This window comes from Lissotriton vulgaris, chromosome 1_1, assembly GCF_964263255.1.
Source record: "Lissotriton vulgaris chromosome 1_1, aLisVul1.2, whole genome shotgun sequence".
Taxonomy (NCBI): Eukaryota; Metazoa; Chordata; class Amphibia; order Caudata; family Salamandridae; genus Lissotriton; species Lissotriton vulgaris.
This window is the reverse complement of record NC_141685.1, coordinates 890,155,711-890,174,822: the sequence shown is the minus strand read 5'-3', so window position 1 is coordinate 890,174,822 and position 19,112 is coordinate 890,155,711. Positions and strand designations below refer to the sequence as shown.

The window sequence follows — 19,112 nt, the reverse complement described above, 5'->3', positions numbered from 1 at the left end:
TTCTTGTGGCTCCGGACTGGGCAAGTAGAGTCTGGTATAGTCTGGTATCAAGAGCTGAGAATGAGCATCAATCCTTAGATTAGGCTTCCCCGTCAAGATGATCTTCTGTTTCAGCTGCAGGGGAGGACCCTCCACTCGAACCTGTCAACTCTTCACCTTTATTCGTGGAGATTGAGCAGTGGCAGTTGATTGCCTTTAACCTTCCTCCCAAAGTATGCAATGTTATTTTGGTGGTCAGGCCGCCCTCCACCAAGACTGTATACGCCTACTGTTGGAAAAAGTTATCATATTGTACAGGAAGGTCTATTGACCCTCCTTCCTGCTTCTCTGTCAGATCAATCCTCTCTAAGTCTCCAATTGGAAATAGTTTCTTGAAAGGGCAGAGTCACTTGTTTCTACCCATGCCCTTTGTAATGCCACAGTGGAACCGTAATTTGGTCCTCCTCTTTCTTGTGTGCTCCCTTCAAGCCTATGCATAGCTGTCCTCTCTGGCTGGTTACCATCAAGACAGCCTTTCTGGTGCTGATAACTGCCCGGAGGGTGAGCGAGTTGCAGGCACTATCATGTAACTCTCTCTAGATTGTTACTTTTGTAGATTAAGTGGTGCTTATCACCTGTGCTTCCTTTCTTCTAAAGGTTGTGACCCCCATTCCATCTTGGTCAATCTATCAAGCTGGCCATCTTTTTTTGCTCCTCTGCATCTCTTTAAAGAGGGGGAGCTACTCCACCGCCTGGACCCAAAAAGAGCTTTGACGTTCTACTTTGACAGCACAAAAGAGTTCCGGGTGGTTGACCATCTCTTTGTGGGGTACGTGTGAGCTAAGAAAGGTCGTGCAGTGCAGAAAAGGCCCATTTCTCGCTGGGTCGTTTTCTAGTAAAGATCTGCTACACTTTGGATAAGAAGCAGCCCCCTGAGGGATCAAGAGCCCATTCCACCAGGTGAAAGACTGCGACTATGGCCTTGGCTCGTGGTGTCCCAGTCTGGACATCCGTCAGGCAGCAACGTGGGCGCCTTTCCATACATTTACCATGCACTACTGCCTGGACCGTCTGGTCTGCAGGGATGGGCATTTTGCCCGTTCGGTCCTGCAGGACCTTCTAGTGTGAGGAATTTGACCGCAGCCCACCCCCAGGAGGGTATGACTCTGGTATTTATTCTGAGGTAAGGAATCTGCAGCTAGAAGTCTCGATCAGATGAACAAGTTACTTACCTTCGGTAGTGCATTATCTGGTAGAGCCAATATATAGCTGTATATTCATTACAAACCCATCCATGCCTCCCCGCCCTGCGGACTAATTTGTTAGGGCTTGGGTTACTCCTTTTTTCAGGCTGAAGACTGCTGAAATGCCAGAAACCGGTCCTCAGAAGCTTGTTTCCGGTCCAGGGAAGGCATGGCTTGGCAGTTCGGGCTGGACTGTTCACATGAGGCACAGGGTCAGACTGATTTGCATATGGCCATGTCTGAACTGGGGTGGCAGAGTGGGCTGAAGAACGGTGATGGATTAAACCCAGATCTGTTGACTGGTTGTGAGTGTTTGATTGGTTCAGATGCTCTGTCCATCACCACCCCCTTTTGTACAACTCCCTTTTTCAGGGCACTAGTTTTGGCACACACTTAAGTCAGTCACTTCATAGCTCTGCGCTTCTGGCGTGGAAAAGTGAAAAGTACTGATGTCTGGGTGGTGCCTATAATGGTGACCGTGATGTCGTAAACGACTCTAATGCCGCCATCAAGCGTAGCCGAACAGAGTCGCCCGATAACGCGTGCAAGGGGTATCGCTTGTGTAAAAGCTTCTGGATCAAGTCTGGTGCCTGGGAAATTCTAAGGTAAGGAATCTACTACTAGATATTGTCTCTAACAGATAGCACGTTATTGAATGTAAGTAACTTGGTAATTTTTCCACCCAAAATTCCCTATTAATTATATTTGAGAAAAGACCTGTATGAACAAATTAGTAACTGTTCTATAATACATTTAAATCTATCTCTGCATTACTTTTGCAGGAGACCGCAAAAGAGGATGAGAAAGAGGAGCATAAGACTTTTAAAAATCCACACTCCTCTTCCTCCACCACCACCAGCAGTATTCTCTAAAGTACAGTCTACTAAAAAAAGGTTCGGCAATTGACAAAAAGCAATTCCAACATGTCACCAAATGTGGTTTCAACAACCACAACACCTACTACAGTTTCTCCATCTTCTGTTGTGCTGCCTTCTAGAAGTTACTCTTTCTTTACTCTGAAACATACAGCAGCCAATTAAAACAGTTAAAGCTTTAAGCTGCATGTCCCATGATTCCACGTCACTACCAATCTGAGGCCATCACTCGCCGTAAATAAACCCCATAATCCACTATCTGTCCTCTTTCTTTGCGAACAGTCAACCAACTCCAGCCGTGCTGAAACAACCTGTCTCCAACGTAGGTAACGGAAAGGAACTGCAACTTCACACCAGAGGGTATATCCAGACACAACCCCTCTGAGGTGCTTACCTGAACAATACCACATCAGATTTATCTCCAGCAACACTGATCCCAATTGTGCTTACACTGATTTGCTATGTGCTCCTGCTGGGAAGACGAAAAAAGTAATCTCCTGCCTCTCCACAGAGAAAGCCAAAACCAAAGGGTGAGTTAGACAACATGATATTGTAGGGAGAACCATCGGTAACATGGTTTATTATACATAGTATCAAACAAAACGTTGGGTGGCATAATCTTCACCTGCGTGTTCTTGATATAATTGAAGTTTTTTGACTAGCTAGATAGAAATGTGTTTGAGGTATATGAGCTGTAGATCATATCAGTTTGCATAGATCGCCTTCTGGTTGTCGGCCCGGATGTTTGCACTTTGTTTCTCTTCGAAGAAGTCTTTGTAGTCACGAGTTAGGTGATGCCTCCTTTGGTGATAGTGTGCATGGGCACCAACTCCACCCCAGATTGTTTTTTTCCGCCATCGGGTTCAGATGTGTATTGCTACGCTCCAGTTCAGTATTGTTTTCTAACCCCTTCAATGTGCTATCCTCTACTGTATTGTCTATTGATCACGGTTTCCCATTCGACGCGCATCTTGTGAAATCTGAAAACCTTCGATCGGAAACTTCGAGGTAGGCCATCGGGCCTACCCGTACCAACCACACCAGCAGTCGATGGAAAGGACTCCATTCAAACAATGTCCCGGGTGTCGTGCTAACTTTCCTCACACCGACTCACACAAGGTTTGCAACCTCTGCTTCTCCCTGGAACACAAAGAAAAGGACTGTGAAGCGTGTCGATCATTCCGGTCGAAGATGACCATTCGTGGCTCCGCTCCAGACATCTTCGGCGAAGATTCCGATTCCCACCATCCAGAACCAGAAGCCGAGGAAGAAAGTATTGGTCTCCGAAGCCGATTCGACATGGAAGAAGGAACCATCACTCTGGTTCAACGTACCGTGAGTACAGATCCCCATGTACCCAGTCACCCTAAATAGGCTCCGGGATCACCTTCGCCCTCGGGCTCAGGTCGGCACTGAGAGAAAGTGTCAGGCGCCCCGCCATCGACTCTGCTTCGAAACACAAACGCAAACCTTCAGGCTCGGGTTCGGGCCAGCTCCATACCGGTGCCGGACCAACTCCTTCGGCACGGAAACACAAATAGAAGGCTTTGCCGGTCTCCACAACACCCACACCGAAGACGCCTTTGACACCAAAGTCCTCGGAGCCAAAGCCCTCCAAGCACAAAGACCCGGAACCCAAAACCTCCAAACTTAAGGCTTCGGAACCGAAATGCACACATAAAGGCTCGGAGCTGTAACCCCCACAACGATAATTTCGGAGCCGAAACCTACTACTCCAAAGAGTTCAGAGCCTAAACCTGCTAAAAAGTACTAGGACTCAAAACACTCCGCGCCTAAAGACTCTCAGCATAATTCTTCGATGCCGAAATCAACCCCATCCAAAGATCCTCACCTTGAAGAGCCACCTTTGGATCCCAAGCAAAGAAGGCTAAGCATTTACCCTGATACTGGACACCTCTAGATCCAGCCCAGGATAACAACCCTGACCTGTATCCCTCCAGGCCCTCCCCACCTGATAACATCGGCTATGTCCAACTTATTAACAGGGCTGCCCAATACCACAGGGTGGAGTTTCATACAGACTCTCTAGACAAAGATTTCTTGATTGACACACTATCGCACTCACAAAGGTCTACTCATACTCTACCCATGCTCACAGGCTTGTTAAAGCATGCAGATGAGGTATTCAAAGACCCAGTCGGAGCAAGAATACTCACACCTAGAGTAGACAAAAATACAAGGCCGCCCCTACAGACCCAGCATACATTAAAGGTCATTTGCCCTTAGACTCTCTGGTTGAGTCCAACGCTCAGGAAAGGGCTAACTCCCAAACTACGGGGGATGCCCCTCCTCCTGACAAGGACTCCAAACTTATTGTTGCCTCAGGCAAAAGGAGTGGCTTCTCAGGCTGCAAATCACTGGCGTATTGCCAACGCTCAGGCTCCATTAGCACCTTACGATAGGGCTCACTATGATGAGTTACAAAAACTCATGCAACACTTGCCAGATGAGTACAAAACCCAAGCCAACCACCTCATTCAGGAAGATAAGCTCAACACCAATACTTCCATTAATTGCACACTAGATGCGGCAGACACAGCATCTTGTGCCATTAACACTAGTGTACTATTACCCATGCGCGCTTGGCTTAGAATCTCCGGATCCAAGCTGGAGGTACAGTCTGCCATACTTAATCAACCTTTCGATAAACCACGTCTTTTCGGGCCAGCTGTCGACACGTCCCTAAAAAAGATGAAAAAGGTACGGAAACTGCAAAGTCCATGGGGGCTTTGCAAATGCCTTCTACCAGAGGTCTCACACTCGTGCGCGTTTACGCAGTTTCATGATCGAAAGAAGACTGTGGGCCAGATGTGCGAAATTTTAATTTTGCATTTCCTAAATAGCGACTCCGTAGGAATCGAAATTTAGGAAATGCAAAATTATATGTACACAATTTGCGATTCCCTAATAGCGATTCGTAATTCCAAATTGAAAATGCTGTTGCTTTCCCGCCTATGGGCAAAATAGAAAATGGTTTGCATTGCGATTTCCTAATAGGGAATCACAATTTAAATAATGAAAAGCCAAGGGTGCCTCTGGGGTTAAGGCCCCCCTGGAGGCACACCAAATTTTCTAGTGCACATGTAAGTGCACATAAGTGCTAGGGGCATATGTGTGCTTCACTTCATTTTTTTAATTTGCACATGGTTACTATCGACTTTACATTTAGGAAATGCTTTGTGCATTCAAAATCACATTAGGTAATCTCTATTTATAGTCCCCTGATCATAGTCACAATTTTGGATTTGCACCAGATGGATATCTCAAATTGCGACCGCGATATGGCCTTTGTACATAGGAAAAGGGCATTTAACATTTCTTAAGGGGATGAAATAGCATTTCAGCAATTAAACAATTGCTAAATAGCTCCGTAAATCTGGCCCTATGTCATCATCGCGTAGCCGTCTCGCACTGTGACCAACCTAGCTCCACAGCTGACAACAACCTACAGGAGAAACGGAGCGCCTCACAAGGTCGGCGCGAATTCTGCGATAGACAATATATAGCACAAAAGCAGATGTAAATTAAGAGTCAATATTGCTGTAATTCAAGGGAAAAAGGGGCACTTATCTGTAGCTGCTGCAGCAGCAAAGAAAGAGGACACGTGTTCAGGGGTTTATATAGGGCGAGTTATGCCCTTTGATTGGTAGTGACATGGACTCATGGCACATGTAATTCTTAAAGCTTTAACTGTTTTAATTGGAAGTTGTATGTTTCAGAGTAAAGAAGAGAATCATAATCCAAATCCTTCTGTCATGCCATAGAATTAGATACTGGCCCGGATTATGAATGCAGCGGGTGGACCGCTGCTGTAGGAAGGGAGAACGCTGCAAAGCCAGTGGCATCCCAACTGCCGTATTAGGACATTACTGCTGAACTGGTGGTGTCGGTGGCACTGCAGCAGCATGCTTCTGCCATAAAGAGAGCCTGAAGCACCTTGCCACTTGCATGTCCCAATGGGCTAAAACTCCCTGAGGCCCTGTTTGGTACCCCTTCTCTGCGGTGTCTGCAAAAACGCAGGTACTAATGGGCATGGCGATACAAATGCATGCACCGCCTCTATCCACCTCAGGAGCTCCGTCTGGAAACGGTATTGCGGTGGTCCTACTGCAAAACTTGTGATCGAGCGGTCCCAGGACTGCCGTACTCTTAATCCGGCCCTCTGTGTGGGTCGCCCCTTTCAACAATTTGCTTTCTTTAACCAGCCACTATTGGCTTGATACTCTGTCAGTTATGTCTTGGCTCAGCCCAGTGGAGCATTTCTCTGCTGCCTAATGCTGTTGGATGTTTTGGGTATATTCTTCTGCTTCCAATCGAGCGCTTGTATTTAACGGCATAAGGTACTTATTCAAAAATGTAGCCCTCTGTTTACTCCAGCTAGCTCCCTCCATTGTGTCTTGCTATAATGTGCTAACGATACATGAATTGGCATATTAAACCCTTATTTTTTTTGCTTTTGTCAGTCATCTTGACAAATCTCTTACCTTTTGCTTTGCCAGTGCTTGTTAATAGGTGTTTCCGCTCAGACTTGATCCGTTCTACCTGTGTCTTAAACTGGTGACTAGGTGTGAGGGAGTCATCTGGGTTTTTAGTCGTTTACTTTTCGCCTGAGGCCTCTGCATTTTCACCAAAAAACTTTACTTGAAATTCAGTTTTTTTGTCAGTCTGGCTTTTGTGTGTCTGTTATGATTTTGAAAAAAACATGTTTTGTATGCTTTTTGTGTTTAAAAACAACTAAAAACATTTTGAAAGTGTGAAAAGAAAAAAAAAAATATATATATATATATATATATATATACACACACACACTCTCTCTCACTCTCTCTCACTCTCAGGATCATTCCATTAGTACAGGATAAAAGCGAGCGATAGACATACATAGATACTCACTCACTCGAGCAAAGAAGAAGGCACGTACTCGAAGGCTTTCTTTAATAAATCAGGTCTCACACATTCCCATGGCTAGAGAGACGTGTTTCGGCTTCACAAGAGCCTTTATCAATGTTAATATATATTAATATTTTTTTTAATCCAATTCCTAATTTGAGGTTACATGGATATCTTCAGCGGCAGGGCACAGAGGGTGTGCGTATTAGTTGAAAAAAAAAATGAAAAAACTGTTTCAAGAAGGCATTAATGGAGGTGTGACTGAGTTGAATTATCTTGTTCTCTTACTAGAATGTTCTGCAAATGCTGCCATTTGAAGAGTTATTTTTCTGTTCAGTTAAGCTGATGATATTAGATTTTTTTTGGGCAGCGCTCCGCCTCTTGGATGGTGCCAGCCCAGTACTCCGTTCCCTGCTGGCTTGATGCCAGGAATGACATAGCCTGAAGCTCAAGAATGAGCGTTGCATAGCAACCCCCTGATGAATGTCTGATGTGAGCAGCAGGCGTGCCTGAGAGCAAGCCAGTGGAAAGTTACAGCCAGCTGGGAAGTCGGCAGTCATTCAACCACACTTTTTCTAGAATGTCAAGCCATGTCCAGGAAGGCCACTTCTTTTCCTGGATTTAACTGTTACAACATCTGATGTACTGTTGGTCTTCTCATAGCAAACGTGTGTTTAACCTCTCAAATTCATCTACAAAAAGTGACTGCATTGGAATTTGAGTCTTCCTAGTTAGATGAGCTACATAGTATAGGTAAAATTAGAAACTAATTGTGTTGTAGCTAGCACCTTAGTGGATCCGTTTTCTATAAATGTTTATTTCTTTCAATAGAATATATATATATATATATATTATGTAGGAGTGGTCAAAAAGCTACTCCACAGCTAATACATTTTTTCTATAAAAAATATTAATTGCAGTGCAGTCAATCGTCCTGTTTGATGTAGGGCATGCTATTAATAAGGAAAGTGTACGTTGTCTATAAGCTAGAAAGAGTCCATGAGACCTGTAAAACCAGACTTTTTATCTGAGTCATTAGGGTTGCGGTTCTACCTACTGGCCCATCTGTGGAAAAGTTTGACTTCTACGTGCCTGCTCAGATCCTTACTTTCAAAGTATTTGTTACAAAGTGATTGTATGTAACCCTAGCATTGTCGGAGTGAGTCCGCGTAATGGAGGGCAGTGGGGTTCAATTTGGATACACCTGTCCTAGCCTAGCTCGAAATGGAGTGTTAGGATTGCACTCCCAGACAATGTAATTGTATGACTTACATGCCTATACCTGGAGGGAAAAGACCCAGGCAGGTAATAGAAGCAGGACTGCCTTTGCAAATTCTGTGTGGCTTTGGTTAAAAAGGAGCTTAAGAGAAGTCTTCATGAACACTACCAGATGGTGGATGGTAGGGTTGAGGGGTGGGGCTGCATACTTTTCGAAGGTGAGAAAGTCTCTAGGTGAGACCTGTCCTTTTGTCTTTCTCAGATTACTCCTTCGGTTGGGCGTATGACAAAAAGATGAAGAAACCCTGTGCCACTATTGTGGGTGCCACAGGATGGGGACATCCTCTGTGCTATCTGTGGTAGAGTATGGCTTCTTGCATTAAGGCTGTCAGGTGATCAGCCTGGAAGGGATAGTTCAAAGAAGAACCACCCAAAGCTGGTTCTTCAGCTCGAGATAGTGGGTCCGCATCCACTTTATGGAACTAGACTATAAAAATGTGGCCAACACCACTCCATTTTGTTAAAGTTCCAGGTTGCTTATGAATAAAAAAAATGCACTGCTCAAGGGTATTCAGCGGACTGCTGTTAAACCAGGTCCTGTGTCTGCCTGACAGCCAGTCATGCAGACAGTGGAAGGAAGTCATCCACCAGGAAGAAAGGACAGGGGGACTTCACCTGCAGTCTACATTTCATTCTAGAGAAGATATGTACATGCCCTTAAGTGCCTAGAAGCCTGCCCGCTGGATGAGAGGAAGGACCCAGTCTGGCCTTGTAAGTGCAGAGACTGTCCACAAAAGAGCACAGTCTAGCATGTCCCCGTGAGTCATCCAGGAAGAATTAAGACGGCACACGAGTGATTTGTACTGACCCTGGTGCCTGTAAAACCTCCAAAGTCTCACCATGGTTTCTGCTGGTAATCGAACCACTGGGAATGCACAATTGCTGATGACCCAGTCCTGTTGCCATTGCTTGACTATAGATTGCCCATTCTGGGCTGCATCTGCTAGGTACAGTAGGCCCATATGGGGAATTCAAATGCTGATTATTGAGGGCCCTTTAAAGCTGCAAATACTTGGGTCCAATCAGAGCTGCTGACTGTCAGCACTGCCAGTCAACCAATCTTTGGGCTGCATCTACTACGGAGGAGCCGCACCGTCGAGTGTTGTGGTTGGATCCTCAAACTCATCCCCTAGGATCCAGCCCTGTTCCTGTGGAGGAGAGGCCCGGCGACCAAGCTTCTGATTAGGGCCTGCCCCTGTTTCCAGTGAACTCTGACCGGATTATGCATGGATCTTTTGAGCGTGCTTGAGAGCCATTCTGGGTGCATGGCGGTGCCTGAAAAGACTTGTGAAAAATAACCTAGCCCAAGAAATGGGTAAGATAGGCCTTCCTGGCTGCATGGCAGTGCCTGAAAGGACTTGTGAAAAATAACCTAGCCCAAGAAATGGGTAAGAAACACTGAGTGCTTTTTTTGAACGGTGTATAACCAAAAGTGCACCTGAGCCTGATTCACTCTACTTCTGATTACCCATAGAGGTTGTGGTCGTTGTAGGAGTGGCGGGACCCAGATCCTGGGGAGATCAGCAGGGAGGGAACAGGGGACCAGGGTGGGTGTAGCACATACACAATAGTACTCAGAGGGTGTAATAAAATCTGTTCACTTCAATGAACATACACAACTGTGATTAAATGGCTTTCTTTTTCTCATAGATAAGCAGTGGGCTGAACATACATTTAATTTGGGCCGATGTGGGCCACAGGCACTTATTTTTGAGACCAGCCCTTATTTTTCCTCATTGGTCATTTGCCAACAGAAACCGAGGGAAAACACAAAAGGGGAAAGAATGAGGAAGAGAGACGAAAAAATACATCTCAAAAGGATAAAGCAGGAACCTGCAAGGGTGAGATAAAAGAGCAGGGGGTGCCTGCTTTATCAATGATTTTGTTTTTACTGGACCTGTCTTTTCGATTTGACAATCTGAACAACTCTGTCCTTTCTTCCTGGTGGATGTCTTCCTTCCGCCATCTATTTTTTTTGCTCTGGATGCTAAATAAAGAAAACCATCTTTGTGCTGTCAGTTTGTGTTCTCACTGCTTCAAGTTGTGCATGGGCACCTACCACTAGGCTTACATCTTGTCTTTGTAATCTGTTGACAAGGTATGCTTGAAGGATGCCATTCCATAGTAGGCTTGCCACACTGGCATGAGAGGTCTAGGTGCCCAGGGATGAGCCTGATAGGCTGTCCCGATTAGCATGTCCGTCTACAATTTTGTGTCACATTTGGGGTATGTGGATTGTCGGGCTTAGGGTAGTAATATTTGCCTGCTTCCATTGCGGTGTCTACTTCACCATTTAAGCACAAATAGCTCTATTCTGTTTGATGTATAGTGAAAGTCTGTGGTAGAACACTAGGGCCGATAAGTCACAAGAGACACCAGGAACTTAAGGACTTAGCCTAACTTAGAAGGCAGCTGAAGTTGAAGTTACTCTAAACACTGGTACAAACTCTGAGAGATCAAGTTGTATAATTGATTAGCCAGGGTAGCAAGAAGACCCTCTCACAAGAGAAAATATGCCAATTGAAAATGGGGATAAACCAGCCCACCCAAAAACACATCAGCAAAAATGTTTTGGGGACAAATGTCTCAACAACGCATAGCGCAGACCAGAGATGGGAAGTTATTTCTTGTAAAAGCTGGTACTCTAGAGAACATTCTTACTTCAGTGTGAGCATGCAAAATGGTAAGACTATTTCAGGGTAGCTTACTTTGGCTGTTTGGTATTTTAATGCTGCTTAAACTTGTAAGAGTGTAAGGGCTAAACTAAGAGTGAGCTGGATGCGAGAAGTGACCTGAGATGGTGTGAGGGAGGTACTTCGGAAGAAATGGGAGAGTTCAAGACCAGGTTTTTTTTTAATTTTTGGCCGCTTTGCATTGAATAGTTCAGTGAAGGACAAGAGTAATGGGGCCCTTGTGAACACAGTATGCTGCTGCATCTAGGGGCCAAAATAGAATTTCACAGGCTTAGTTTGTGTACGCTAGGGGCTTAGTCGTGATGCTTTAAATAAAAAGTTGTCTAAAAAGGCAAGGCTTGGGTCCTAAACCACCTGGACCACTGTATAATTGAGAACAGTGAGAGTGTCCAGGAGGACTAGGACTATTTCCTATACAATTGACATGAACCTTAGACAAAACATTTCTAAAGTTCGTTAGCTTTATTAACACCTTGGCTGCTTTAGATATTCCTCTCCTGTGCTGTACCCTAATAGAAATGGGTGTGGTTATGACAAGCTCAGCTCGTCATGAGCACATGAGCACCGAAGGGTTATGCTTAATTTATGTTATTTAGATACACAAAACAAATAAACGTATTTATACATGTTTTGAGAAGGAAATCACATATTTGAAAACCACATTGTTAAACAAAACACATATTGCGCAATGTCATACAAAATTCATATTGACATAATGCATGACAAATTTGTGAAAAGACATACTACACAACCGTTACATAAAAAAAAGAAGCTAATTAAGCCTTCAGGTGACTCGGGCTCGAGTCGGCCTTCGCACGGTGTCGTCGCACACTTACCGGCACCGAAAAAGACAACTTCACCGGATACGCCGACATCCAAACCATCAGCGCCAAAACATACCACTACTCCTTCTGCACCAAAACCCAGATCGGAACCAAGCAAACCCGCTTCAGATTCGAAAAACCCACCGGAACCGAAAAAAAACATCGGATCAAAAAAATATACCAGAGCCGAAAAAATCCTCTGAACCGAAAAAAGCTTCGGGGCCGAAAAAGACTCCTGCTTCTAAGGTTAAAGACATTGCCAAAAAACCAAAACAAACCGCTTTGGTGCCGAAACCTTCCTCCACACCAAAAGATCGGCCTCCTGCAGAGGACTTACTTTATCCAGACCCTGCTCAGAAGACTCTAGCTGAAGATCCAGTCACTGAACAGCTAATTTTGGCTTCAAAAAAGCGACCACTGGACACACCAGCTCCAGCTCCGCATTCAAAGATGGCTTCCTCTCCCTTAAGACTGCCGTCCCCTTCTTTCACCTGTACCATCACCACATCCTCCCATACCACAACATTCCCCAGCATCCTCTATCATACCAGACGATGACAACAGGGATGATAGCTCTGACGATATGGGGGGGGTAACATACCTGTTCCAGCAACTCCTACAGGATCACCTGACCTGTGGGATGATTATAACACCCTAGATGTCCCAAATGTCCCTCAGGATGACATATACCCCTCAAGGCCTTCCCCACCAGAATACACTATTAGTTTCAATCAATTAATTCACAGAGCTGCGCAATATCATGTGGTAGACATGCATACATACCCTGTAGATGAAGACTTCCTAAAGGATACCTTTGATAATGCACAAAGGTCCTCCTCCATTTTACCAATGCTTAAAGGAGTGAATAAGCATGCTCCTGAAGTCTTCAAGGACCCAGTCAGAACTCAGGTCATTAACCCTCGTATAGAGAAAAAATATAAAGCTGCCCCCTCAGACCCAGCATACATTAAAGGCCCAGTACCACTAGACTCACTTGTAGTTTCCAATGCACGCAAGAGAGCAAACTCACAAACATCAGGTGAAGCTCCACCCCCAGATAAAGAGTCTAAGCTACTTGACGCATCAGGGAAAAGAACTGCGTCTCAAGCAGCAAACATGTGGCGTATCGCCAATACACAGGCATTATTAGCCAGATACGATAGGGCACATTATGACAAATTAGAATCCTAAATGAGGCACCTCCTTGATAAGTACAAGGATAGAGCAAATGAGCTTATCCAAGAAGGGAAAAATATTACAAACCCCTCTATTCGATGTGCACTTGATGCAGCAGATACTGCCTCTAGGGCAGTTAACACCAGCGTTTTATTACGTAGACATGCCTGGCTACGCATATCCGGGTTCAAACCTGAAGTACAAAGTGCCATTCTTAATCAACCCTTTGATTAGCAACACCTATTCGGACCTAACGTAGATGTATCACTTAAAAAAATGAAAAAGGATACAGATACCGCCAAATCTATGGGAGCACTGCAGTCGCAGGCTCCCAGACGTTCATTTCGACCCTCATCCTATCGAGGTACCACCAGGTGATACTCTTCAGACACACCTTCTACCTCATACAAAGCCCCTACACAGTCCACTTACAGCAAGGGCTACCAAAGGGATGGTTACAGGGGTAACAATAACAAAGGCAAAGGTAAAAATAACAACTCCCACTCTGCCTCTACCCCTGCCAAATGACTCCCTCCCCTTTCCCCCATCCCATTCCTCTCCTGTCGGGGGAAGACTTCAACAATGCCTGCCAGCCTGGGAAAACATCACATCAGACAGGTGGGTGCTCCAAATAATTCAATCAGGTTATGGTCTAGAACTAACACCCACCCACCAAACATACCACCCAAGCTGCGTCCAATGTCACAAGAACATTTAACACTGCTCAGACAGGAGGTAATATCCCTCCTGCAGAAAAATGCAATAGAAATAGTTCCAGAGCATCAGAAAAACAAAGAGTATACTCCCTATATTTCCTAATACCAAAGAAGGATGGATCTCTAAGACTCATCCTAGACCTCAGACCTCTAAACATTTACATACAGTCGGATCATTTTCATATGGTCACACTCCAACAAATCCTTCCACTTCTGATACTAAACGATTTCCTTGTCACTCTAGATCTCAAGGACGCCTACTTCCATATTCCCATCCACACAGCGCACAGAAAATATCTCAGATTCGTGGTAGACGGGCAGCACTACCAGTTCAAAGCGCTCCCATTCGGAGTCACAACAGAGCCAAGGGTGTTTTGCAAAATGCCTAGCAGTAGTAGCAGCACACTTAAGAAGACAACATATTCATGTCTTCCCATATCTAGACGACTGGCTCATAAAAGCCAGCTCATACAGCCAGTGTGTACAACACACTCACGCTACTATTCAACTGCTTCACAAATTTGGATTCACAGCAATTCACATCAAATCGCATCTGCAACCCTCGCACATACAACAGTATCTCTGCGCTACAATAAACACACAACTAACACTAGCCTATCTCTCTCCAGCCAGGATAACAAGTGTGCAAACTTTCCTAACACAATTCAAACTGCAACACTCGCTACCAGCTCGAGTGTTCGTGCAGCTTATAGGAATGATGGCATCTTGCATATTTGTAGTACCTCACGCAAGACTACAAATGCGTCCACTTCAAGAGTGCCTAGCACGCCAATGGAACCAGGCTCAAGGTCAACTAACAGACCTAGGGTTGGTAGACAGTCGGACTCCTCGTTCTCTGCAATGGTGGAACACCAAAAACCTTTCCAATGGGCGACCGTTTCTAGAGCCAGTTCCTTAAATAGTCATGACAGCGGACGCATCGCTCTCCGGCTGGGGAGCTCACCTACTGCATCAGACCATGCAAGGCAGGTGGACACCACAACAAATGTTACTCCACATCAACCATTTGGAGTTGCTAGCTGTGTTTCTAGCCTCAAAGCATTTCAAATTCAAGAGTCCGGCAACCTGTCTTAGTCCGCACAGACAATATGACAGCTATGTACTACATAAACAAACAAGGGGGAACACACTCTCTGCAGCTCTCTGTTAGCACAGCAGATATGGAGATGGGCTATCCACTAAAGATCTTCCTCTTAGCCCAACACGTCCCAGGAGTACAAAACACTATGGCAGATCTGCTAAGTCGACAAACACAGCAGACCCTTGAGTGGGAACTTCATCCGCAAGTTCTTCATCAATTTTTCAAATGTGGGGACAACCTCAGATGGACCTCTTTGCCACCCACGAAAACGCTAAATGCCCAAACTTTGCCGCCAGATACCCACACCCATTGTCCAAAGGCAATATGGATAAACTGGTCAAAACTATTTGCGTACGCTTTTCGTCCTCTCCCACTACTTCCGTTAGTGGTACGCAAACTACAACAACATTCCCTGACGCTCATTCTAGTTGCTCCAACTTGGGCCAGACAACATTGGTGCACCACAAGAAGGTGCCAAAGATCTGGCATTTTTCAGGACAGAAGACATTAAAGTTATCAGATGCCTCACATACCTACTAGATAGCAAGCTAACCTATGCTTCACTAAAAAGGCATCTGGAGGAGATTGTGGCTAACCCAAGAGGATATATAGCCCAAAGTTACTTCACTGCAACAGTGATCAAAAGATCTCTGGAAGGCACCAAAAGAATAGCCCCATCAAGGAGTGCACAGCCATATACATGAAACCTAAGTGTGGTGTTGACCCAACTGATGAAAGAACCATTTGAACCACTCCACAAGGCCACCCTAAAATTTGTCAAACTTTAATGGCCTTTCTAATTGCAGTGACATCACTCCGTACATTAAGCGAGCTGCAAGCACTCACCATACATGAGCCGAAATGCACATGGATAGAGTAGTCATGAGGACAAATCCATGACAAATCACGGCTGGGAAATCCAGTTTATCCATGTTTTCCTATGCCGTTGATTCTCAAATAATTTTTTCCCTGTCTGTTCATAACACAGCCACTTCCTCTACTCTAAAGACAGGCCTAAATAACATAGCATCATGGATGCAAAATAACTTTTTGAAATTAAATGGAGAGAAAACAGAGGTATTGGTGTTAGGAAAACAGAAAGACCTATGGAGCCAGCAACATTGGACAAGCAAAATGGGTGTTCTTCCATCTCCCTCACCACAAGTCCGTAACTTAGGTATCACAATAGAAGAGGCCCTTAGTATGCATCCCCGTTCAGTCAAAGTCGCAGCCCCTTGCTTCACCATTATTAAATGGTTGAGGAAAATCTGTTGGATGCTACCAGAAGCGACAAGAAAAAATGTAGTCAGTGCCTTAATTACATCAAGGCTTGACTATGGTAACGTGCTCTATGCAGGTTCCCCTTCAAATGCTCTCCATAGGCTTCACCAATTTTCCAGTCTCTAAAACTCTCGTACAATTAAGACCATCCTGTAATCACTGTTAGTCATCTTGTGACACACAAATTATCTATTTGAGGTACAAAGCCGGTGACTGTGCGTTTTGGTTACATTGGCTCATTGTAATCCAGATTTGGCAGTGACTGCAGTCATGCAATATAGAGATCAGGCTTGCCGGAAACATGCATACAAAACTACTTCTGCGCACCAAACAGCTTCTATGCACAAAACCACTTCCTCTTTTAAACTGGTTTGCTTTACTTCTATTTTTACTAAAATGTTTCTCTCTACAGAAAATTCCAACCTTCCTCATGCAGACCCTTGCATGAGCATTAGCTGATACAAACATAGGAACAACATTAATGTTCTCGTATCAGCTGCTGCCACTAGAACTTGCCTGCTACTCACGGACACCGCTTCGGTGCTCCTCTGCCCCAACCGCCTTGGTACTCCTCTGCTCTCCTTCTCACGCAATCTGTTTGCTGCTCTTATGCTATTACCCAGCATGAAAAAAGTGCCAGGATTGATCTGAGTGGGCTGAAATGCTGCTCAGTTGGGGACAGGGAGCTTGTGCCTTTTATCCCACCGGAGTGTGCAAGACAGCTGGGTTTGAGAAATTAAAGTGTAAATGTTGGATTGGTCCTCGTAAGACGCCCGTCCAGTCATTCACACTTACTCCTCCTCCCTAGGGCTGGCCGTTGCTGATGCAGAGCATGGCCCGCCCCTCCCTAGACTCGTTTGAGAGCTGGGCATTTGTTACATACCAGATCTGCTTAAACTTAGGCTCTTACCCTTACTGTGTTGGCTGTTTATCTAACTTGCGAGTGAGCTTAGTTTAAATAGGCTGATTATCAAGGATGGTCTTTCCCTCAATAATTATAAAACAGTCCCTTGGTTGTACTATATAAAGTCTGTTCACGCACCCAGAAGGTATCACCAAACAAGATTATCAATTTGTTAAATATCACTTTATAATTCAGCTGTCTGTCAATCAAGAGGAACGAGAATCTTTTAAACCATCAGTGTGGGAATAATTTTTTGTCAGTCGGCTCCATGGCCTCCTATTTAACCTGGGTGAATGACACCTATCATCGTCATCTTCGCTCCAGACTGGGAATGTATGTATTTTTGACAATGGTTAGCCTCACTTATGGATGGGCTGCAGACGGCCGTTTAGGGACGTGTGTGGGTGTTATGTCCCTTCTGAGCTGACTATGTTGCCTATTGTCATGTTTTGTGGTCATTACATTCTACTAAGCAAAATATATTTGCCTCCTGATGTAAAGGAGGCTAAATTCTGCCAAGTGAGGCCGGCTATGCTTTTTCTGACCCTGTTGAGAGATGTTTATACATGTGTTTGTTTGGGACACTTTTTAAGTTGTGTAGTAAAGATAAGAGATGCATGACGGTGATAAAGGCCCCTTTTTAGGTTTCGCCTGGCGTCCGCTGCGCAGCAGCGTTCGCGCAGGCGAAATATTTTGAGAAGCAGTCTGGGGCTTTGTCCAGCCTCTCTCTTCCTTTGGCTAGCTCCGTAAATGGAGGCTAGCCATTGGAACAGAGATGCGTCAGTCATTGTGGGAGCAGATTCGTGGGCGTTCCAGCGATTTCTTTCGCTCTCCGCCTCTTTTCGTACGTCATGCGGCGGTGGGCGGTTTATTATTTTTTTTTCTTCAGAGTTTTTTCGTTGTCATTCCTCCAAGCCGACCGCTGCCGGAAGAAGTCCAGGCGAGTGCTTCCCTCCCCTCCCGCTGTCCATGTGCCCCCCCCCCCATCTCTTCCCGCTGTCAGTGTGGCTGTTTGCAGAGACAACTTGTCCAGATTTGGTGCTGTTGGCGCGGTGCTTTCTTCTCTGAAACTTTGATCTCGGACAGAACTCTTTACTCAGGAGATCTTCGCCGGGCTGTCTCTTTAGACGTTCCCTGCCAGGATCCTGACCTCTCCCTGCCTGCTATGCCCCCTCCACCCTACCCACACCCTTCAGCGCACCCGCCCCCGCCCGCACACCCGCCCCCGCAGGCGGCGCAGGCCTCCCTGCAGGCGAACCGGGCCTTCCTGCGCAGCTTCCTGGGGGTGCTGCGGGTGCTGCAGCCGCTGGCCGGGGCCGCCCTCTGGATCACCATCTCCTGCAAGAAGTACGAGGGCGCCATCCACTTCGCCCTCTTCGTGGCCGTGCTCTTCTGGCTGCTGACCATCGCCCTCTACCTGCTGACCCTTCTGGAGAAGCAGGACCTGGTGTCTCTTCTGGGCGACGAGCGCTGGCTGACCACCAACGCCGCCCACGACGCCCTGGCCGCCGGCCTGCAGGCCGCTGCCGCCGGCATCAGGATCCACAAGACCCTGCGGCACGAGTACTGCAGCGTGTCGGCCTACAAGCACGACTGCCTCTACCACATCTACCTGGCCGCCTCCTTCGCCTGCCTCTGCTGCCTGCTCTACCTGCTGTCCGCCGTGGCCTGCGCCTGCAAGAAGTGCCGGGGCCAGCAGGGCCTCATCTGAGCCCCGTCCGGGGGTGGAGAGTGAGTGCGAGGGCTTGGATGCAGCGCCACGGCAGACCTAACCACCTCCAGGCGCTTCCAATCTGAACACAATGGTCTTCCCGGTACATTACACTATAGCGCCCAATGCTGATGGTCTGTCTGTTTCCAAGCACTTCCACGTTTACGGAACTAAGGAAACAAAAACATCACGGGTGCAAAGCGGTTTGCCCAGGATCAAACGTTTGAGGTGACATCTTTATGCCGAGATTAGAATTAGTTTCTCAGCCGTTACACCAAACCGCTTACTGAGGTGCATTACAGGAACAACAATTCTTTATATTTAAGACAAAAAGAGAGAACATCATAACGTTGAGGTACCACATTGGAATAATATGGATATTTTTGCGAAGAATGATGATTCCCATATACTACTGTGTGAT

At 45.9% G+C, this 19,112-nt stretch overlaps 2 protein-coding genes across 4 annotated transcripts in view; both read left to right on the top strand.

The window, feature by feature from the left end:
• ATF7IP (activating transcription factor 7 interacting protein) overlaps positions 1-19,112 on the top strand; it is a 673,891-nt gene that overhangs the window by 117,437 nt on the left and 537,342 nt on the right. The window lies entirely within an intron of this gene.
• LOC147748120 (MARVEL domain-containing protein 1-like) lies at positions 18,146-18,809 on the top strand. Its single transcript, XM_086936383.1, has one exon. The coding sequence runs from the start codon at positions 18,146-18,148 to the stop codon at positions 18,689-18,691; it is 546 nt and encodes a 181-aa protein (XP_086792509.1). The 3' UTR covers positions 18,692-18,809.

Coding starts and splice junctions, on each gene's coding strand:
- LOC147748120 (XM_086936383.1), top strand. CDS start 18,146: ATGCCCCCTCCACCCTACCCACACCCTTCAGCGCACCCGCCCCCGCCC.